Here is a 22264-nt window from a genome sequence, read left to right on the forward strand (position 1 = left end):
ATAGATCAGTCAAGCATTCAGATAATGTTCTTAAAATACAGAAATGCCTTAGAAATCCTTTAGATTGTAAATCTAAAAGTGGACACAAGTCTCTTTAACTAGTGCATTGGCTGGCAGTCAGCTAAAATTTAAAGTGCATTCTTTAAAGTAGGAGGAATTCAATTTATTGATTAGTCTACGGAGAACCATTTGGAAATCAACTATGCAGCTTTGACATCAGAAGGATGGTGACTGTGGTGTTCATGGTTCTTGTGGTGGTGTTTCCTCACATCGTGTGCAAAGCACACAATGTTATGTGTGCTGTGAATGATCTTGTTCATGTTCCACATGAATGGTACCAGCCAGGTGAAATTCTAATTGGTGGGATTGTGTCTTATATCTATTATCTTGTACCCAGCGTTGACTTCCAGAAACCCCCATCTCAGGAGCAGATTGATGTTCCACTGTAAGATATGATTCCACCCCCTAGATTTGAACTTTCTCTATACTTTGGTAATTCCTTCTGTTTCCATGACTGCTGACCCATGAGTGAGTGAGTGAATAAATGTGTGCATATTGGCAAGAAACCATTGTTCATGCAGACAACGAAATGTTCCTAAAGCTTAATTTATAATGAATTTTAAAAGATGTTCAAAGTCTCATTTCCCCAAAAGCCCAAAGCATTCCTTTTAGGGATTATTGGGAGTGAGATTCCAAGAGACCTAAAGAAAGTGTTCATGTGCGCCACCACAGCAGCAAGAGTTTGGATTGCTCAGAATTGGAAAGCGGAGATCTTACTGACAAAGAAATATTGGCTGATTAAATTGATGGAGTATGCCGAGATGGATAAACTGCAGGGCAGATAAGAGATCCAACGAAACAAAAATTCAGAAATGATTGGAATATATTTAAACCTATTATCTGAAAGACTATTGTGGAGAATTAAAATTTTTGACTGGTTTAGAATAACTCCTGTAAGAAAAAAATATTAAAATATAGAGGAAAAGTAGGTTAGCAAATATATAGATATGTTATGTTGGGCATTCAACTAAAAATAAATAAATAGAGGACCCAAGTAAGAAGGGGAGGGAAGTCAAGGTCAAATGGAGTACAAATGAATTAAATGATTAAGTGCATATTTTTGTTTTCTTTATTATGTTTTAGAATCACATGTTTAGTAGAGTGGTACCTCTGGTTAAGAACTTAGTACATTCCGGAGGTCCGTTCTTAACCTGAAACTGTTCTTAACTTGAGGTACCACTTTAGCTAATGGGGCTTCCTGCTGCCACTGCACGATTTCTGTTCTCATCCTGAGGTAAAGTTCTTAACCCGAGGTACTACTTCCGGGTTAGTGGAGTCTGTAACCTGAAGCATTTGTAACCTGAAGAGTTTGTAACCTGAGGTACAACTGTAACAGGAAAAATGAGACGTTACAAAGTGATTTCATGAACATTTGTTAAAAGAAACCAATAAAAATGAATTGGGAAAAAAGAAAAAAGAATGTCCCTAAAGCACTATTCACATACTGTATCCCAAAGGCAACAGTACTGTGGGAAAATGTGCTTTACATCACAGGTACGGTATATGAGGGACGGTTCCTTATAGTTGGATTTGAAAAGGTGTGGCCAGGTGGGTCATAGGGTGGCATTCTGTCAGGTACTCTTCATTTTTCGAACTGGAAATGGCAGCTCCCAACTTCCTTTATTGCATTTTGTAATTGGTTTGGAGGAGGTTGCCAGCAAAGTGGTGCCCACTTGAATGTAAAGGAGTAATTAGGATTTGCAAAAGGAATTATCTTTGCTCAGTTATGTCCCTATCCCAGGCAACTTAATCTATTTTAAAGCAGAGCAGACCTGTAGATCTCGGGGGGGGGGCGGGGAGTACAATTACATGCACTGTTCAGGCATTTCAGAATTCTACAATGAAACATCCTATTCTTCTTGCAGCGTGGTGACAAAATTCTATCAGCACATCCTGGCTTTGGTGTTTGCTGTCCAGGAAATCAGTAAAAACCCCAAGCTTTTGCCAAATATCACTATCGGATTCCATATTTATGACAGCTACTATGATGCAGGGATAACATATCGTACCACGTTGGGCCTGCTCTTCCAGTCACGTAGGTTTGTCCCTAACTACAAATGTGGCAGACAGGGGAATTTAATGGGAGTCATTGGCGGTCTGGATTCCGATACCTCTTCACACATGTCAGACATCTTAGGCCTGTACAAGATTCCACAGGTAGGATTCATGGGTTGGGTCTATGGGATCTTCTCTAATCTCATGCATCTGCTCTTCTTTCTTCATTCTTCTTTCTTCTTTCTTCTTTCTTCTTTCTTCTTTCTTCTTTCTTCTTTCCTCTTTCAGATAGCAATTTCAAGATTGAAATTTTTGATTGGGGAAAGATAGGATGAAATACATGGATATGAAAAGTCTATTCTATAGTTTGTGGATGCATCTGAAACGCCCTCACTTTAAATTATATGAGGGTTGATAACATGTAGGCCTTCAAGTCTGAAGTACAGCTAGCCCATCGTCAGTCAGCCTATCTCTCCTCTGTTCTTTTTTAAATAATACAGTTTTAAAACTATCCAATTCAGAAGCACTTTTGAGATGAGGAAGAAGAAAAAGGGTGTACTGAATTATTATACGGTCTTGTTGAACTTTCACATATGTAAATTTCAGTTAAAATGTGTTTAATCACGGTTCTTTTAAGAATGCTATATGGATATGTTAAATCATTTAAGGATATATTAATGCAGCTGAATAATTTTTTTATTGAGTTTCTGATAATTTTATACATATAAAACAAAACCGTTTCAAACAGTAAAATACAAGGTTCTTTTGAACCTTCAGACCTCTTTCCCTCCCTCCAAGTGTTCCATATTTAGATTTAAGTTTATCCATCTATTATATAACCATAATTACCATAAATAATTCCACATTACAAGTTCCAGATTACAAGATTTTAACTGTGTACAGTGGTCTTTTAAATAAATTACAAATTTACTCCAATCTTTAGAAAATACTTGATCTTCCTGGTTTTGGATCTTCCCCATCAGTTTCTCCATTTATGCAAACTCCATCGTTTTCATCTGCCATTCTTCTTTTGTTGGTACTTTTTCTTCCCTCCAATTCTGGGCTAGTAGCATTCTCGCTGCCATCGTTGCATACATAAAAAGTCTTTTATCTTCTCTTGGAAGATAATGCTTAGGAAAGCATTGTTACATAAAGTGGTATAAAATTCTAAATAATAACAATAAAAATATTGTTCAATATTCTACAATTCTATTATTCTATAGTAAGAAGAAAAGCATTCATCATTTTGCACAACCCAGGGATTACATTTATAAGAATTACTTATGGATGTAATATTTCACATACTTATTCAGATGGAAATCCATATTACTTCAGATTAATGTGATGAATAGTATTACACTTGGAGCAATTTTAAGATGTATTAGGGAACAGGATTACAAAAAAATAATAATGGCAAAATCTCTTCATTCCACTATGAGAACAAATGAAAAAGAGTGTTTAATTGCACTTGATAATTCTTTACAAGCTACCTTTGTGATACTTTTCAATCAAAAGGCAGGATAGAAATTAGCATTGCATCCCTATTTACTTGGAAATAAATTTCACTGTTCAATAGAGGCTACACTAGTACATGCTTGCAGAGGATTACAGCTTTAATAATAATAATAATAATCTTTATTGCGGTCCAATGACCCATAACATAAAGGTAAAGGTAAAGGTACCCCTGCCCATACGGGCCAGTCTTGACAGACTCTGGGGTTGTGCGCCCATCTCACTTAAGAGGCCAGGGGCCAGCGCTGTCCGGAGACACTTCCGGGTCACGTGGCCAGCGTGACATCGCTGCTCTGGCGAGCCAGAGCCGCACACGGAAACACCGTTTACCTTCCCGCTGGTAAGCGGTCCCTATTTATCTACTTGCACCCGGAGGTGCTTTCGAACTGCTAGGTTGGCAGGCGCTGGGACCGAGCAGCGGGAGCGCACCCCGCCGCAGGGATTCGAACCGCCGACCTTTCGATCGGCAAGCCCTAGGCGCTGAGGCTTTAACCCACAGCGCCACCTGCGTCCCGACCCATAACATAGATACAGATAAAATACAGATTCATATAGACAAGCCCCCAGGGAAGGGAGACCGAAGCGTGATTTGTTTAGTCATGGATATGTTGATCTTTGATTCGTATGACTACTGAAAGAAACTTTGCCACGGCCACTGTGATATCTTTGGACTAGTCATCCAGAAGATATTTGATATAGTAGGCTTCAGATTGACCCAGCCGATTTGCCAATAGTGGTTTAATCAATAGTTCCCTTGCTTCATCATATTGTCTGCAATGCAATAAAATATGCCTCATGCAGTCGACATCCTGAGAGCACACACAGATCCCTATTTTGATAAGGGATACCTCTCAGTCTGCTGTTTAACACTTCTGATGGAAATACATTTAGTCTGGCTTTGGTGAAAAGATGCCGTTATGTTGGTACAGACAAGTATCAAAGATATGCAGGTGTCTAAAACTCGAACCCATAGTGGATTCCTACTGCTAATAGGTCATAAGTAATAACTCAATAACTCAATAACAACTCAATAACAACTCAATAACAACTCCTCAATTACTCAATAACTCAATAACTCAATAAATATTGCTATCCAAGGCTGGATCTAGACATGTCAAAGAAGTGATTCAGTTAAACGTGTTGCAAGTTCATACAGGGAAATCTGGTAGGGAAAGATGAGACTCCACAGCACAATCTGGTGTCACAGTGTTACATTGCATATACAACGCATATAAAACATTTTTTAAAAAACACACACACCACAACAGCAGTCTAGCTGAGTCCCATGTCTACTCAGTAACAAACCTCAATTATATCAATTGGGCTTAATTGAATATAATATATATATAGGATTATAGTCTAAGTATGACCCTTACTTGAAATGTCTCCTTTTTAAAATTTTTAGTTTTCATATGGCTCATTCCAAAGAGTCATGAATGAGCAAACTGACCTTCCTTCTTTTTACCGCATGGTCCCTAATGAAGAGCTTCAGTACCAGGGAATTATTCATTTACTTCTGCACTTTGGATGGAAATGGGTTGGAATCATGATTTTGGATGATGACAATGGAGAGCATTTCTTGAAAACTTTGGAGCCCATGTTTTCCCAGAGTGGGATCTGTTCAGCTTTCACCAACAGAGCTCCAGATGAAATGCGTTTCCACAACCTTGCTGAAATGAATGATTACATTTTGAATAGCATTAAAGGTTTCAGAAAAACCAAAGCCAATGCAGTGCTTATATATGGTAAAACAGCCATCATTAGGTGGTTGGCAGCCATTCTGTGGTGGAAAAAGTTATTGCCTTTAAGCGATCTTCAATATGAAGAATATAAGACTCCTGGAAAGGTGTGGATTACAACAGCTCAAATTGATTTTGCCTTCTTTGTATTGCAAAGGACGTGGGATGTTCAAATGTTTCATGGAGCAATTTCATTTACAGTTCACTCAAATGAACATCTTGGCTTCCAAAATTTTATTCAGTTTATAAACCCTTCCAGTTCAACAGAAGATGGCTTTATCAAAGATTTCTGGGAACAAGCATTTGATTGTTTCCTGCAAGATTTTGATGACTCCTGTACTGGAGAGGAGGGATTAGAGAGCCTTCCTGGACCTTTTTTTGAAATGAGCATGACAGGCCACAGCTATAGTATCTATAATTCTGTGTATGCTGTGGCACATGCCTTACATAGAATTTCTACATCTAAATCCAAAGACAAAACAATGAAGAATAAGGGTGGACTAGATCTCCTGAATGTGGAACCTTGGCAGGTAATAGCTCCTTGCTGTCAAAGGTCTAATGTATATTACAGATGTGTGATGTTCAATTGCCATTATGCCTGGCAGAAAATAGGGACTCCTTCCTCTTCTTGTGAATCTTTTAAATTCTTTTCACTGCAAAGCAAGCTGGCCTCATTCCAGTGTATTTTGACATAGGAATTCTCCTTAGGTGACACAATCTGCTATAATTCTATAAAAAAAATGACAGTGCACTCTTACTAGTATTGTAAATATTTATCCAAAAGTGTCATATAATTGTTGACAATGTACAGATGGAAATTAGATAGGTTTAAACAATGTTGGATATCCTTTATGCTACAAATGAAGCTATGAAATCCAATTATCACCACTAATAAGGTCAGGGCATGTAGAAAGTACCATCTACAAATATCTGTGAAAGGGAAAGCAACGCATTTGTGATTATTCAGAAACATTGAACTTCATTCATTGACTATTTGAATCAAAATAGTCTTGAACAATTGATATTCTGCAAATGTATTAAAATGAATTTAATTGAATTGTGCTTGTATGGCGCCTGATAGACATATCCAAGTTCTTTGTTTTATTTGTCAACTTGGTTCTACCACATTCAATCTACTCAATATAAGCTGTACTATTTTGTAAAGATGGAATCTAAATTTTTTCTTCGCATAACAGTTATAGTGTCTAGAAATTGCTTTCTTAATGTAAAATCTATAGAAAAAGTATATTCTCAGTGAGAAGATTTCAATATTTTAAATGCTATTGTATTCTCTTTCTTCCTGTAGCTCCATTCATGGCTTCAGAGTATCTCATTTAACAACAGTGCCGCAGATGAAATCATGTTTAACAAAGATGGAGAATTATCATCTGGGTTCGATATTACAAGCTTGGCCACTTTCCCAAATAACTCCTATGCCAGAGTCAAAGTGGGAAGACTAGATCCTCAAGATTTTAAAAGAGCTGTATTATCCATTAATGAAGAGAAAATGGAATGGCACAGAGATTTGACTCAGGTGAATGGGATTTATGATAACCACTGAGTGGTTAGTCAGTACAGTGGTACCTCGGTTTAAGAACAGCCCTGTTTATGACCATTAGGTCCAGTCGTGGCTGACTCTGGGGTTACGGCGCTCATCTCGCTTTATTGGCCGAGGGAGCCGGTATACAGCTTCCAGGTCATGTGGCCAGCATGACTAAGCTGCTTCTGGCAAACCAAAGCAGTGCACGGAAACGCCATTTACCTTCCTGCCTGAGTGGTACCTATTTATCTACTTGCACTTTGATGTGCTTTCGAACTGCTAGGTTGGCAGGAGCAGGGACCGAGCAACGGGAGCTCACCCTGTCACAGGGATTCGAACCGCCGACCTTCTGATCGGCAAGTCCTAGGCTCTGTGGTTTAACCACAGTGCCACCTGCATCCCTAGGGTATACAGTAGACCCCCTACTATATACACAATCTGTTTTTGCATATGTATTTGCATGGCAAGGCCCGGTACCCGCCCCATTGTTGGAATAAAGACACTAGACACGAGTATTTTAGGTTAATGGGCTAAAAATGGCCACAACTTTAGTGGTTACAGAATGTGAGTGGTGTTGGCTTAGGCATTGGAAGCAAACCTACTATATCTGACTCCTGCCCACCTACAGGAAGTCTCAGAAGGGTTAACCACCAGCAGGAGGAGCCCTGTTGATACACATCAACTAGGAACTCCCCCAGGGTCAGCGATAGTCTGGGCTTCGGACGGGTCCACGCCCCCTGGATTCTTTTAATGGAATACCCTTGAAATAGGAGGGATAGGTGAGGGCCACTACAGTGGTGCCTCGCAAGACGAAATTAATCTGTTCTGTGAGGCTCTTCGTATAGCGGTTTTTTCGTCTTGCGAAGCAAGCCCATTGACAGCTTAGCGGATTAGTGCTATTAGCGGTTTAGCGGCTTTTAGCGGATCAGCTGATAAGCGGCTTAGGGCTTAGGAAAAGGGGGGGAAAAGGGAAAAAAACCCCGCAGGAACTCGCAAGACATTTTCGCCTTGCGAAGCAAGCCCATAGGGAAATTCGTTTTGCGAAGTGCCTCCAAAACGGAAAACCCTTTCGTCTAGCGGGTTTTCCGTCTTGCGAGGCGTTCGTCTTGCGGGGCACCACTGTATGTCCCTTCACCTCCAACCGAATACTCCAGTGCCTAACCGCCTAACCTTACAAAGTTGTGACGATTTGCTATGAGGTGGGTGAAAAACCAAGTAGCTAGTGCCAGTTTTCCAAGTGGGAAAAAATCCTACCAGGCCCCTTCAACAAAGGATTAAGAACCTAACTATAGGGAGGGAGGGAGGGAGAGAGGGAGGGAGGGAGAACTGTGTGACCATGAACCAAAAGGGGCCGAGTTCCCACCGTGAGCAGCTTAAATGGCATAAGCTACGCCCCCCAGCTAACCAGATTCGTCGGCCCAAGGAGTGAAGCAGTCAGGGACTCCCTTGATGTGGGGGCCAGCCCTGCCCCCCCTACGGGGCGGACTCATGGATATCATCAGACGTGTAATTGTTGATAATATCTAAATCAACATATCTGAAACATTTTCTGAATGCTAATTTCCTCCTTTGTTTAAAACCAGGTGCCTCCCTTCTCCTTATGTAATGAGAACTGCCTGCCTGGTTACAGCAGGAAGGTGATTGAGGGGGAGAAATTTTGCTGCTACATTTGCGCTCCATGTCCAGAAGGGATGTTCTCAAACAAGAAAGGTAGGTTAGACATTGTAAAGACATATGGATATAATGAAATGACAGCTGAATCTGTGATTACTGATGACAGAATGTCTAGCCTGTATCGTTATTAATGCCTACAATCGTTCCTCCACATACCCACACCAAAGTTATTGACAAGGCTTAGATAGACTGTGGCTTTCTCCCTCTGCATGAATTGTCTGCCTCCAAAGACAAATGGAATCCAGTCAGTCCCATAATTGGGGAATTCCTGATGCTGCTGTTGAGCATGTCCTCCCCTGGATGATAGAGTTCATTTACATCCTGCATTCACCAGAGTAGTTAAGGGCAATGCTACAAAAACAGAGTTTCACCTAAATCCAGGTGGTTCAAGTGAAGAGAAATTTAAGGTTTAACTGTGAGTGATTGCCTGCTTGAGCCAAATGTAGTGGTTAAAGTTTTGTGATGAAAGGATCATTCTAGGCCAATTCAGACAGGTCAGGACTGTAGGTCTCACAAAGAGGAGAGCTTCCTTTTATAGAGATTCAGTGATACACTGCAGTGGCAATGATCATGAAGCTTTATTAAAGATACAGAAACAAAACTATAGCAAAGATATGACACACTTGTTCTCTGATTACATTTAGAAATGAGAACCATCCCCTTGGGTAAATCTGGGTAGAGGAACTCCATACTATGTGCGATATGTGTCTTTATTCTGATTCCCACCCAAAGCTGCAACCCAAGCCTTATATAGCTATTATCTTTAATAGCTCTATATAGCTATTAGCCACTGCTACATAGCATGGCTTCTGTTCATCTATATTCACAAAACAATGGTATGGAAAGCCACCGAGAGATCAGGTTAGTGAAGTAGGGTCACCTTTCCCTGTCTCTCTCCTGATAAAGGTCATTCATCATAAACATAACATTTCTAGCAATATTACCATGCAAAGAAGCCTGTAGGTGTGATAAGTGTGAGAAGATGTGAAAGAATTAATAATATATTTTTGAAGAACAAAACGACATAGAGCAAGAAGTACAACCAAGATTTTGGACAATGTCCCTGGATGTCCTGCCAACCACTACTGTATTTCCCATTTCATGTCAACCCATCCCTAAAATAATTAATTGTTCTTGGTAGATCATGTGATTTTTCAAATAGAAGCCAATATTTATAATACCTCAAAACCCTTACATAAGCATATTAGGTTAGGAGGATAGAATGGACGGTAGCCCCATGTTCAGAGTTTTGGTACTAATTACTAATAACTACTTATTAAGATGAATTCCAGGAAAGATGCTCATTGTTCATGAAAATAGAAGAGTGTTTAAGAAGCATATGTTCTTCTTTTAGACATGGATTATTGTATCAACTGCCCAGGAGATCACATTCCAAACAAGGGACAAGATAAATGCATCTCCAAGGCACTCAACTTCCTCACTTTTGATGAACCTTTGGGCATTACTCTAGTTTCTTTGGCTATTCTTTCTTCTCTGATGACAGCTATGGTACTTGGAATCTTCATTAAGAAAAGGGACACTCCCATCGTCAAAGCCAACAACCGGAGCCTCACCTACTTTCTTCTCATTTCTCTCCTTCTTTGTTTCCTCTCTGCTTTGCTCTTCATTGGAAAGCCTCAGAAGGGGACCTGTCTCCTGCGACAAACAGCTTTTGGCATCATCTTCTCCATTGCTATTTCTTCTGTTTTGGCCAAAACCATTACAGTGATTGTGGCTTTTATGGCCTCCCAGCCAGGAAACATTTTCCGGAAATGGGTGGGGAAAAGATTGGCATATTCTCTTGTCTTGGCTTGCTCTCTCCCTCAGTTTGTCATTTGTGTTATTTGGTTATGTACCTTCCCCCCATTCCCAGATTTGGACATGAACTCACTAGCTGGAGAAATCATTGTGGAATGTAATGAAGGGTCACTTTTCATGTTCTACTGTGTCCTGGGGTACATGGGAATTATGGCAACCATCAGCTTCACCATGGCTTTCCTAGCGAGGAGGTTGCCAGACAGTTTTAATGAAGCCAAGTTCATCACCTTCAGCATGTTGGTTTTTTGCAGTGTTTGGCTGTCCTTTGTGCCAACCTACTTGAGCACAAAAGGAAAATACATGGTGGCTGTTGAGATCTTTTCCATCTTGGCTTCTAGTGCTGGGTTACTAGCTTGCATATTTTCCCCCAAATGTTATATTATTATATTGAGGCCTGAACTGAACAAAAGGGAACAGCTAATAAGAAGGAAGCAATAAAAATCAAATAGGTTCTATCCAGAGCTAGTCCTAATCAGAGTAGACCCCTTGAAATTAGTGAACATCATTAACTTGGTGTGTTAATGTCAATGGATCTACTAAGAGTAAAACTTAGTTTGTTACAATCTGCTATATATTTTGTTCCTGCTCAGGAGCAAACACCTCTTCTCCTTTGTTTGTTGAATAGACTGAAAGGTTACAGGCCTCCTTTGAAAAAGCAGATTTTCGCGTTATTGTCTTCACTGCTGTCTCTTTTGTTTTGTGCAGTGCTTTTATGATGTTTTTTGCTTTCACAATCTATAAACCAATAAAGACTGGCTCAATTTCTTTTATTGTCATACTACCTTTTCCCACCCAATATTTGTGCTGTTAAGTTAAACACATTGCCCTCATTGCTCTCGAGAGAAGAAGTGAGTTTTGGATTTGATCTCCCGCTTTATTACTACCCAAAGGAGTCTCAAAGCAGCTAACAATCTCCTATTCCCTTCCTCCCCCACAACAAACACTCTGTGAGGTGAGTGAGGCTGAGAGACTTCAGAGAAGTGTGACTAGCCCAAGGTCATCCAGCAGCTGCATGTGGAGGAGCGGGGAATCAAACCCAGTTCACCAGATTACGAGTCCACTGCTCTTAACCACTACACCACACTGGTTCTCTAGATATTGTTGGACTCCAAGTCCCATCAGGCTTAGCCAACATGACCAAAATTCAAAGATGATGGAAGTGGGAATTTAATAACATCTGAAGGATCACTGGCTCTCAGTTTCTGTATGTTGGTCTTTTTCTGTGTTTGTGACAATCGTGCTCCAGAGAAAATGCATACATAGTGGCCATGGAGATCTTCTTCATCTTTGCCTCCAGTGCTTGTTTTCTGGATTACAACTTTTCATCCAAATGCTTTCTTGTTGTGCTGAGGTATGATCTGAATAAAATGCAACAACTAATAAGGGGGGGGGGGAATAAAATATCAAATGATCAGTCCTATTTGTTTTGCCACCTTTTTTTGTTTCCTCTGAAGTGACTGTTGGTAGATTTAGCACTGTGGAAAGTGTGGTCTTTGGTAATCCACTTTAAAATTCTCACCTAGCTCCTCTCAGATCCCAATCAAATAAAATTCTTTGGAATGTTTGCCTACTTACTTAATAATTAATTTAGGCTCAATCTCTATTCATGTTTACATGGTCTAGAGATGATTGAAATATTTGTTGTTGTGGTGGTTTTTTTAAGACCAATTATATATAGGTTGTAGTATATTTTCAAGAAATGTATGTAATGGCATCTATGTGCAATCTAGGCACAGATAAAAACAGATACTAGGGGATGCCCCTGGAAGACCCCCCATAAAATTTACAGAGGTATATACCAGCTGCTTAACCCAAACAGAAGAAAACCAAAACTTCTCCCATTCCCGTCTTTGGGGTCATCTTCTTGCCTTGCTAATAGAAACAACAAAACTAACCAATTCAGCCAAGCTCTAAATTCACCTTTACGCTATTAAGGAATAAAGATTGGAGTCCCTCAATTTCCTATGTGTGGACAGTGACACTTATAGAACACATACAGGGCAGCTGAGTCTCTATTGACACTTTCCCCCTCAAAATACCTTGTGCGCATTTGGGAAATATTCAAATAACAATGTGTCATTGAGCAGCAGTCTAATAAGGGATAAACAAAGGTTTCAACAGACATTACAACATTTCTTATCCCTTTAGAGAGTAGCAGATTATCTTGAGGGACAGCAAATAAAGATTTTAAAAAAGTAGTTCTCTTGGCTTTCATATCTATGACAGCTACTATGATGCAATGAGCTTTGAAATAAGGTGACATATTTCAAATTGGTTTTCATCAGCAGTTCTGGTTCTCATGAAACCTCAGAGAGCCCAGAATCATTGCAGAAATTGTTATCCTTCCCCTACAATTATCCATACTATTATGACTGAATCACCTGGACAAACCCCCAATGGCTTCCCTGATTGCAATAGAAAAAAACAAGTATTACATGTTCATAAATACCACAGTGTTCTATTGGCAGCAAAGATTATCTAAAAGCAGGCAAGGCTCTGTCATTCTCCGTATGTCTCCCTTTTTCTATGTATAAGTCAGGCTTCAAATGAGTATCTCCTTTCATCTAGCATTCAAGGCAAAATTTTATAGCACAGCTGAGGCTAAGAGAAAGGTGTATAAGAACTGTTTTGGTGGAATCGCATTAAATCTGCACCATTTTGCTTAAACAAATTTGCTCTTGCAGATAGCGACACCATAGAGGGACCAGGAAAAATGCATATTTAGAGGGGAAATTTGCCATCAGGAAATTGAGGTGCTGCAATGTTGTTGATACTGCTGCTCTTCTTGCTTCCTCACCTGGTGTGCACAGTGCACCCTATGAATTGTGCCCTGACGGACCCCCTCTCAATCCCCCATGAGTGGTACCAGCCAAATGAGTTTGTAATTGGTATGATCGTATCTCAGATGCATTACATTTTCCCCAATATTTTATTTGACAGAGACCCTTCATTGGAGCTGGTTAACTTTCCAATGTAAGAATCCATTTTAATTTTAAATGCATTTTCATGAAAGCTGCTTGCTTTACTTTGTTTGTCTGTTTGCTTTAGACAGAGAGATCCTATATGCATATAAGTTGGCAAACTGCTTTTAGTTTTGTGGGAGGGAGAATCTCATATATTAATGGATGGATGTGAATATTGTTTGAAATGAAAGGCAAAATGCACATATTGACTCAACCATGTTTTGTGGTCTGATTGCACTCTAGTTACATTGCTGGTCTATACATATTTTCATCATTGTCATATAGAAATGGGTTAAGGAAGGTGTAGGTTGCAGTTATCTATTTTATTTCTCAGATTTAACATGTTGGTCCATGTGGAAATCAGGTAACATAGGATTCTACTAAGTCATGCCTTCTGTTTTAAAATCAAATGTAATTGTTTTCTTTGTTGCATTTCATACTTTTTTCTGCATAAGCTAGCTATTACCTATAAATTTCCTCTTGAATATTTATTTGTTTATTTGATATATTTCTGGCAAAACCATCAGTACCTGAAAAAGAGTTAAAGAGATTTGCATTCATTCAGGAAGTAATGTGCTATTGAATGGGCTTCTTAGTTCAAGTTATTTGAACATATAGCATTGTAACTTAGAAATTAATGTATCTCCCCCCCCCCCCGGCCACTTTGAGTTTTGTTCTCTTTGTGTTTTTTAGGTTATTAATCAGTTTAATCCTCTGACAAGTGCATAGGTTTATCTGCCTTGGCGACAAAATCCCTTAGCATTAATCTCCCAACATTGTTGCTTATTCTGTGGGTGCAATGCCCAACATAATATTTTTCTCTGTTTTGTGACAACACCAGCAACCTCTTGAACTAGTTGATTTATTTGCAGTGTATGTATAAAGTTCTACCAGCATATCATGGCCTCGGTGTTTGCCATTAATGAGATCATGGGAAATCCAAAACTCTTGCCCAATGTCACTCTTGGGTTTCACATCTACGACAGCTGCTCCAATTCAAGGATAACCTACCGTACTACACTGGACATGGTCTGCAAATCACATAGTTTTTTCCCTAACTATCAATGTGGCATCCCAAAAAATCTAATAGGAGTCATTGGAGGACTTGAATCTGACACCTCCACACGAATGGCAGACATCTTAGGTCTTTACAAGATCCCACAGGTAGGATATGCTGGTGTTTGTTATGGAAAATTTCCATAACCAACATATAATTTACTGCCGCTTGCTCATTCTGCTTTCCTTCTGCAATTTAATAATTTTTAAAGAGGATAACAATAACAAATATATAATCTGCACCAGGGTAATATTGGGGTTTCCAAAGCCATAAAGCACCATCTGGAACTCCCTCTTTGGAGAAGCTAGAATGTGTCCCTCCTTATTGTCCTTCTGCCAGCAGTTGAAGACCTTCTTGTTCCAACAGGTTTGGGGAACTGACTGCTTTTAATGAAAGAGCTTGTGTTGTGCTGTTTTTATTGTAATTATTTATATGTCTTAAACTGATTATATGTATGGTGTTTATTCTATTAATGTTGTATTGTTTTTAATGACCGCCCCCGTGTTTGTAGTCATTCTTGTTTTTATCTGTAAGCCACCTTGAGTCCCATCAGGGAAAAATTATGGGGTATACTACTACTACTACCACTGTAGTTAATTTCAGAAACTGTTTCATAAAGTACGACAGCTTCAGGGGATGAAGCTGTCAAATGTTCAATTTATTTACCAAGAACATAAGCAGCTGCCTTCTTCCAGCTGAGACAAGTTGTTCATCAAGCTCAATATAGTTTACTGCACCCAAAGGTGGCTCTATAGGAAAAGAGTTAGAGATCTTGCACATCATCTGTAACAAAAAAAGCCAGTGGCTGTATGTAGCACATTTTTTGTGCAGTGTATCTGATTTATCACCGAGCTGCAGTTTTTCCAACCCTTCCAAACTATGACAGCCTCTCACCCCTTTCTCTGAAATGTCTGAAAATTTATATGCATTTGTTCATTTAGTTTTCTTATGGCACCTTTGAACCAGCTGCGAATGATCAAAGCAATTGCCCAGCTTTTTACCGCATGGTCCCCAATGAAATTCTACAGTATGAGGGATTTGTCCAGTTACTTGTGCATTTTGGATGGACCTGGGTGGGGCTCATGACAATGGACACTGAAGCTGGAGAGCATTTCTCAAAGGTCTTTGAGACCATGCTTTCTGAGAGTGGAATCTGTCTAGCATTCCAGGAAACTTTTCCCAAAAATGTGCATTTCATCGGCATGGAGGAAATAGTGACTCTCTTTCTCAACATTGTGCCAGATTTCATGAGGAGCACAGCCAACGTAATTGTTTTATATGGAGAAACTGCATCCATTGCATGGGTGACAGGTATTATATTTGTAAAAACATTATTTCCTATAACAGCTGCTGATTATGAGTTAAGTTCTATAGCGAGAGTGTGGATTATGACAGCTCAAATGGATCTCACATTGCATATAGTTCAAAGGGATTTTAAAATGCAAACGCTCCATGGTGCCCTCTCCTTCGCAATTCACTCAAAGAAGATTCAAGGCTTCCAAGAATTTCTTCAGACTATCAACCCTTTGAAGGCGAAGGGAGATGGTTTTATTAAGGATACCTGGGAGAATGCATTTAGCTGTTCTGTTTCGACAGACTATGTTGATGACCTCTGTACTGGGGAGGAGAGATTAGACAGCCTTCCTGCAACTTATTTTGACATGAGCATGACTGGCCACAGCTACAGTATCTATAATGCGGTCTATGCTCTGGCACATGCCTTACATATTACATACTCATCAAGATTCAGTAGAAGAGCAAAGGAGGATGGGAGACGATTGGCCCCTCATAGGGTGGAACCCTGGCAGGTAATGTCTTCTTATTGACTCTCAATGTTAAAAAGGGAAAATGGTGTCTGATCCGTCTTCACTGGGATACAATATAATATTTGGGGTGTGTCTCTGCTTGCTGTTTTCAAAAAAAACCATTATGTGTGGTGTGTGTTCAGGCCACACTTCTTAGAAATCTCATTGGAGGGCACTCTCATATGCATAATGTCTTCCTATGAGGCTCTTGTGGGTGTGGGAATGCTAGTAGTGGTAGCAGTTGCAAGAAGATGGTGCAATGATTTGTTGCTGTTTTTTTAAAAAAGTGCTTTAAAAATAAAAGAACTGTTGTCTCTCAAAGTCAGTTGCTGGCCATCACAAATGGGGAGACGGCTGCTGTGCCAAAATCCTGTTTCAGCTTGGCTTTGGCATCTGGTTTACTCCTGTGAGAACAAGATCCTGGAGCAGAAGAAACATTGGTCTGATGAATCAGGGTCTTACTATGTTCTCAGTTCCTTGATTCTCCTTTTCTTTCCATCTAGATTTTCTCTTTAATTCAGAGGATCTCTTTCAACAACAGTATTGGTGATGAATTTAAGTTCAATGAACATGGAGAGTTAGCAGCCGGGTTTGATATTACAAACTTGATCACATTCCCAAATAATTCCTATGTCAGAGTCAAAGTGGGAAGGTTGGAGCCACAGGTATCATCTGGCATAAACCTCACCATTGATGACACGAGAATTGAGTGGCATGAAAACTTCAGTCAGGTTGAAAGTGACTTAATCCTATTTCTCTTCCTTCTCCTCCTCCTGATTCTCCTTCTTCTCCCATGCTAGCAACAGTATGATAATATCTCACTCTTATTTCATGTACCAGCTTACATTTACATGCCATACCTCCACTCTGAATAGCCAACAGAGGGACTAAATTCCCCCCCCCCCATGCCAATGTTCATGATCATTTAAGGAGCCTGGGAGACATTATATTGAACATAAAAATAAAAAGTCATTCTTCATGCATTACATGATTAACCATTGCAGTTAATGAGCCTACATACTGTGGTGTCAAGTAAGCTTTTCTTTCTAAAACAAAGCTTATGACTTTGTTGTTGTTGTTTTATTATTTTATAAACCATACTCAGAGTGAATATGCCCATACGGTTTGAAGGAAGTTGAAACACTTACTCACATCCTACAATATTACCATTTTTATAGGTACATCCATTCTATATTTATCACCCCAATCATCCAGCGAATCCCAAGCAGATCTGATGACCACTAGTTAAAATAGCTAATAGAGGACAGTGAAAGTGACTAAATTCTGTGTTTCTGCTATAAAACTAAGGAGACAAGCTCTGAATGAATCTGGTGGCCAATGTCTTAACGGGCACATTTTAAATTAGTGGTTAAAGGCTTTACCCTGTATATTTTAATTGTTTTATATCTGCATTACTTATTGTGTTTTAGCTTATAGATTTTAATTTTAACCTATTTATATGTTTTTTTTAATAGTTGTATATTTCTGTATTTCTGGTCTGTGGCCATAATAAATCCATTCTTCTTCTTATTGGGTTAGTCTGTCTCAGTTTCCATAAAACTGATATAGGGTAATAGCCATCTAAGACATAATAATTTAATTGAGAAAGCGTATTTCACCAATACTTTAAAGCTGGATGGCTGACAGCAGTGAAGTGATGGACCTTACTCTAAGCCTTCTATATTCACTGGAATAGATCCATGAGGTCTATGCAACTGAAGGTAACATTTTCCTTCCTTCAATAACAGGTACGTCCCTTCTCCCAGTGTAATGAAAAATGTCCTCCTGGTACCAGCAAGAAAAAGAAAGAGGGGGAGAAATTTTGTTGCTATGATTGCACTTCGTGTCCGGAAGGGAAGATTTCAGACCAGCAGGGTAGGAGATTTATTATTAAGAAATATGGATCTGATCAAATAGTCAATTGTGTGTGACTTGTGACAAGTTGTATAATCTGAAAGATATACCAATGCCTGTCTTTGATGATCTTTTTGCCTCCTTGGTAGCTGTCTGAAGTAGAAATGAAATAATGTGTTTATCACGCATTCTCCAATTATCTTAAATGGTTTTGCTCTGTCATTTGGATAAAAAAGAAAGGCAATCTGTATAGAATACCCCCAGCATGCTCCTGATCATGGCTCAACCACTGAGACTTGTAATTGTTTTATTGGGTTTCTATTATGAGAAATAGGGACGCAGGTGGCGCTGTGGGTTAAACCATAGAGCCTAGGACTTGCCGATCAGAAGGTCAGCGGTTCGAATCCCCGCGACGGGGTAAGCTCCCATTGCTCGGCCCCTTCTCCTGCCCACCTAGCAGTTCAAAAGAATGTCAAAGTGCAAGTAGATAAATAGGTACCGCTCTGGCGGGGAGGTAAATGGTGCTTCCGTGTGGTGCTCTGGTTTGCCAGAAGCGGCTTAGTCATGCTGGCCACATGACCCGGAAGCTGTACGCCAGCTCCCTCGGCCAATAAAGCGAGATGAGCGCCGCAACCCCAGAGTCGGCCACGACTGGACCTAATGGTCAGGGGTCCCTTTACCTTTATTATGAGAAATGGGGAAACACAGCTTTCCCTCCTATCTCCTGGAAACCTTTCTATGCTTTTATGTGAAGCACAAGTGATGAAGGTTCTGGAGATCAAGAAAGGCAAAATGCACATTTTCTCCTTTCTTCCCTTGTGAAGTCTCTTGATACTGAATAGGGAGTAGAGGTTTTTAACCTCACACCATATGAATATTGGTGCATCACTGCCTCCAAGATACTGTTCAGTGTGAGAGGCTCAAGTAGAGTTCTTTCTCCCTCCCTCCCTCCTTTCTTCTTCAGATGTGTCACCATCTTTCTTTCTAAAAAATGCTAACATGAGGTCCACAGAGCCTCATCAGGTTATTTTTTATTTTTTTGTTGTTTAGAATTTTGCTTTTAATTTGCAAATAAATAAATTTATGCATATCTGTGGGAATTAGCAGATTGTGGAAACTACTGCTTTAGGGCTGTATCCAACCAAATCCTACTCAGAGTAGATCCACTTAAAGAAGTTGATGGACATAATGTAGTCATGTGCCTTAAGTTCAATACATCTACTCTGCATAGGACTAGCACTGGATACAACCCTCAGCTTCAGGTTTTGTTGTTTCGCTTCCAGACTGATAAACATAACGTTTAGTATTGGAAGGAAGAGGTGAATCTTTTTAAGGTAACCGATAGATTCTGTCAATTTTAAAATCCCCTCTGGGGAAAAAAGCAATTTGTTTAGCAAAAAAACCATCCTAAGCTCATAAAATAAGCATAAAATAAGGTGAACAGCAGTTTGGACAATTTAAAACCAGCAAAAAAACTAATATCACACAGACATAGAATGAAGTTGGGGGGGGGGGGAATAAAGCAATCAACATGTTAAAATTTAAAAAGCCCAGGGGAAAATATACTTGGAATACCTGTTATGTTCTACACACTGCTCTAAATTCCCATCATACAGCTTAATAAAGAAGGTATAGTTAGGGTCTGATATGGTTAGGGTCTTTTGTGGCTGCAAGTATTGAGTTATATGGACCTGTTTGAAAGGGTATCTTATTCCAGAAAACAAATCAATTTTAAATTTGGTATTTTTTCCACTTTTAGACATGGATTATTGCATCAGCTGCTCAGAAGATCAGTACCCAAATAAGGAAAAGGATCACTGCCTCCCCAAAGTCCAGACCTTCCTCTCTTTTGAAGAACATTTGGGTATTTCTTTAGCAACACTGGCTCTATACTTTTCCCTGGTCACAGCTCTGGTACTTGCAGTCTTCATTAAGCACAGGGACACTCCCATTGTCAAAGCCAACAACCGAAGCCTTACCTATATTCTCCTGATCGCTCTCCTTCTTTGCTTTCTCTGCTCTTTGCTCTTCATTGGACAACCCAATAAGGTGACCTGCCTGCTTCGACAAACAGCATTTGGCATCATCTTCTCCATTGCTATTTCTTCAGTTTTGGCCAAAACCATTACAGTGGTTGTAGTTTTCATAGCCTCCAAACCAGGAAGCATTTTCCGGAAATGGGTGGGGAAAAGGTTGGCACTTTCAATTGTCTTTTCCTGTTCTCTTACCCAGCTAGGCATTTGTGCTGTTTGGTTGGCCACATCTCCCCCATTTCCAGGTCAGGACATGCACTCAGTGTCTGGAGAAATCATTGTGGAATGTAATGAAGGGTCAGTCTCCATGTTCTACTGTGTCTTGGGCTACATGGGCTTTTTGGCAACCATCAGTTTCAGTGTAGCTTTCCTAGCCAGAAAGTTGCCAGACAGTTTCAATGAAGCCAAGTTCATCACTTTCAGCATGCTGGTCTTTTGCAGTGTGTGGTTATCTTTTGTTCCAACCTACCTGAGCACCAAGGGAAAATACATGGTAGCTGTGGAAATCTTCTCCATCTTGGCCTCCAGTGCTGGGTTGCTAGGCTGCATCTTTTCTCCAAAATGCTACATTATTATTTTGAGGCCTGAGTTGAACAACAGGGAACAGCTAAAACGAAGAAATAATTGAATAATGGCAGAGTTTCTGGTGTCATTTTAAGATCCTTAAAGGAACACATTAATAAGTACTTGGGTCATCCACCAGGAACTGCGCTACACTTACAACTTTTTGCTGAAATTATATATCTAAGGATTTTAAATATATTCAGAAATAAAATAATATTTTGCATGCAGTATTTATGTGTGTTCACTTTTTGCCACAAATCTGAAGAAGTGCACAATCTGACTATGACATGATTTCTGACCAAACAAATTTCTGCTGTGGAGTGTGTGTGTGTGTGTGTGTGTGAGAGAGAGAGAGAGAGAGAGAGAAGGGAAATGCAAGCTGAACAATAATTGTGAGTAATAAATGGTTCCTAGGCATGTTCATCAGGTATCATGGAGATTATACAATAACACCCCCTGAATGTCCCAAGAAGAGGGATGTGTAACATCAGGTCTGGGGGAGAAATGCTGCCCACCCAATTGTTGCTTGATGACAAATGAGGGAGCAAAAATTCCAAACCAAATCAGTCACAAACGGGGGGAAAATGTGAGTCTGTATTAGAATACATAAGCATGACTAAGATTAATTTATTACCATAAAGTTGCATATGTTCTGTATATGGTACAGAATCTGTTGCAGTAGATACTACAAATAAGACCTAAATGGAATGACAAAAAATAATTGCCTGATTTGTTCAGCAAGGAAAAGAGGCAGTTGTAGAGTTTATGAGTTGATCCCAGAAACAGGTAGGTATTATTATTCAGGCATTTTGTTCTGGGTCATAAGGTCATCCCAAAAGGAAATATATAACATATTCCAATGGAAGAATTAATGGCACAGACTGACATACCTGACATCAGGCAAATATGAGGTCCCCCCCACTGGCAAGCAAGGCTCCCTCTCAGCTCCCATCAGCACTGACACCTCTGGGATGTCCCATTGGAATCAGCTGCATGTGCAAGTTCCCCATTAGGAACTTTTTAGGCTGAGCCCCACAAGTAAGTGACACAAGTTAACCTCAAAAGTTTTCTTAACTGGGTAGGAAGAGGGTGATCTGAAAGTTGGGGACATTGACACCAGTTCCTTGTCGTGGTCTTTCAGCACCTTTCCACTTCTGCAAAGGTGGAGGATCTATGAGGAAGGTCCACCCACAGAGGCTGATGGATCCAATGGGATTCCAGATGGCTCTGGGGGTTTTCTGGCTGATTGGACCAGCCCTGTGGTCAAAGTACTGCCCAACCTCTGGAATATCCAAATGGGTTGGGCTGTTGACATGGCTGATATTGAGCACCCTTGCCCACTTGGGTCAAAAGAATGCAAATTGGTATGGAAATGTGAATTAAAGACTGTGAAAACAGAAACTGAGAAAAACCAAAATTGCTCCTCTCTATATGCTGATGACAATGTCCTGGTTAAATTAAGAAATATGTCCCAGCATTAAAATTTGTTATAGAAGGCTTGGAGTGGAAAAAAGAATAGTATTGCATGCCATCCCCAATCTCTGAGTCGTGCAAGAGTCCAGAGAATTCTAGGCATGTTTTCCCATGTTTATTGTTTCCTTTTGGAAATTGAGACACAGATGAGACTATCGCGTCTTTGTGATATATGGT

General features: G+C 39.8%; 2 protein-coding genes across 2 annotated transcripts; both read left to right on the plus strand.

Annotated features, from left to right (window-relative positions):
- Positions 1-224: 224 nt before the first annotated feature.
- LOC307200491 (vomeronasal type-2 receptor 26-like) lies at positions 225-20678 on the plus strand (the record flags this gene model as incomplete). The annotated part of the gene is made up of 5 exons (XM_079949029.1): positions 225-445; positions 1926-2217; positions 4973-5836; positions 17912-18038; positions 19777-20678. The coding sequence occupies 5 exons, from the start codon at positions 225-227 to the stop codon at positions 20676-20678; spliced, it is 2406 nt and encodes an 801-aa protein (XP_079805155.1).
- On the plus strand, positions 9877-10776 carry LOC307200492 (vomeronasal type-2 receptor 26-like; the record flags this gene model as incomplete). The annotated part of the gene is made up of 1 exon (XM_079949030.1): positions 9877-10776. One exon carries the CDS (start codon positions 9877-9879, stop codon positions 10774-10776), a length of 900 nt encoding a protein of 299 aa, XP_079805156.1.
- Positions 20679-22264: the final 1586 nt, after the last annotated feature.

Source organism: Podarcis cretensis, assembly GCF_951804945.1.
Source record: "Podarcis cretensis genome assembly, chromosome: 13".
NCBI lineage: Eukaryota > Metazoa > Chordata > Lepidosauria > Squamata > Lacertidae > Podarcis > Podarcis cretensis.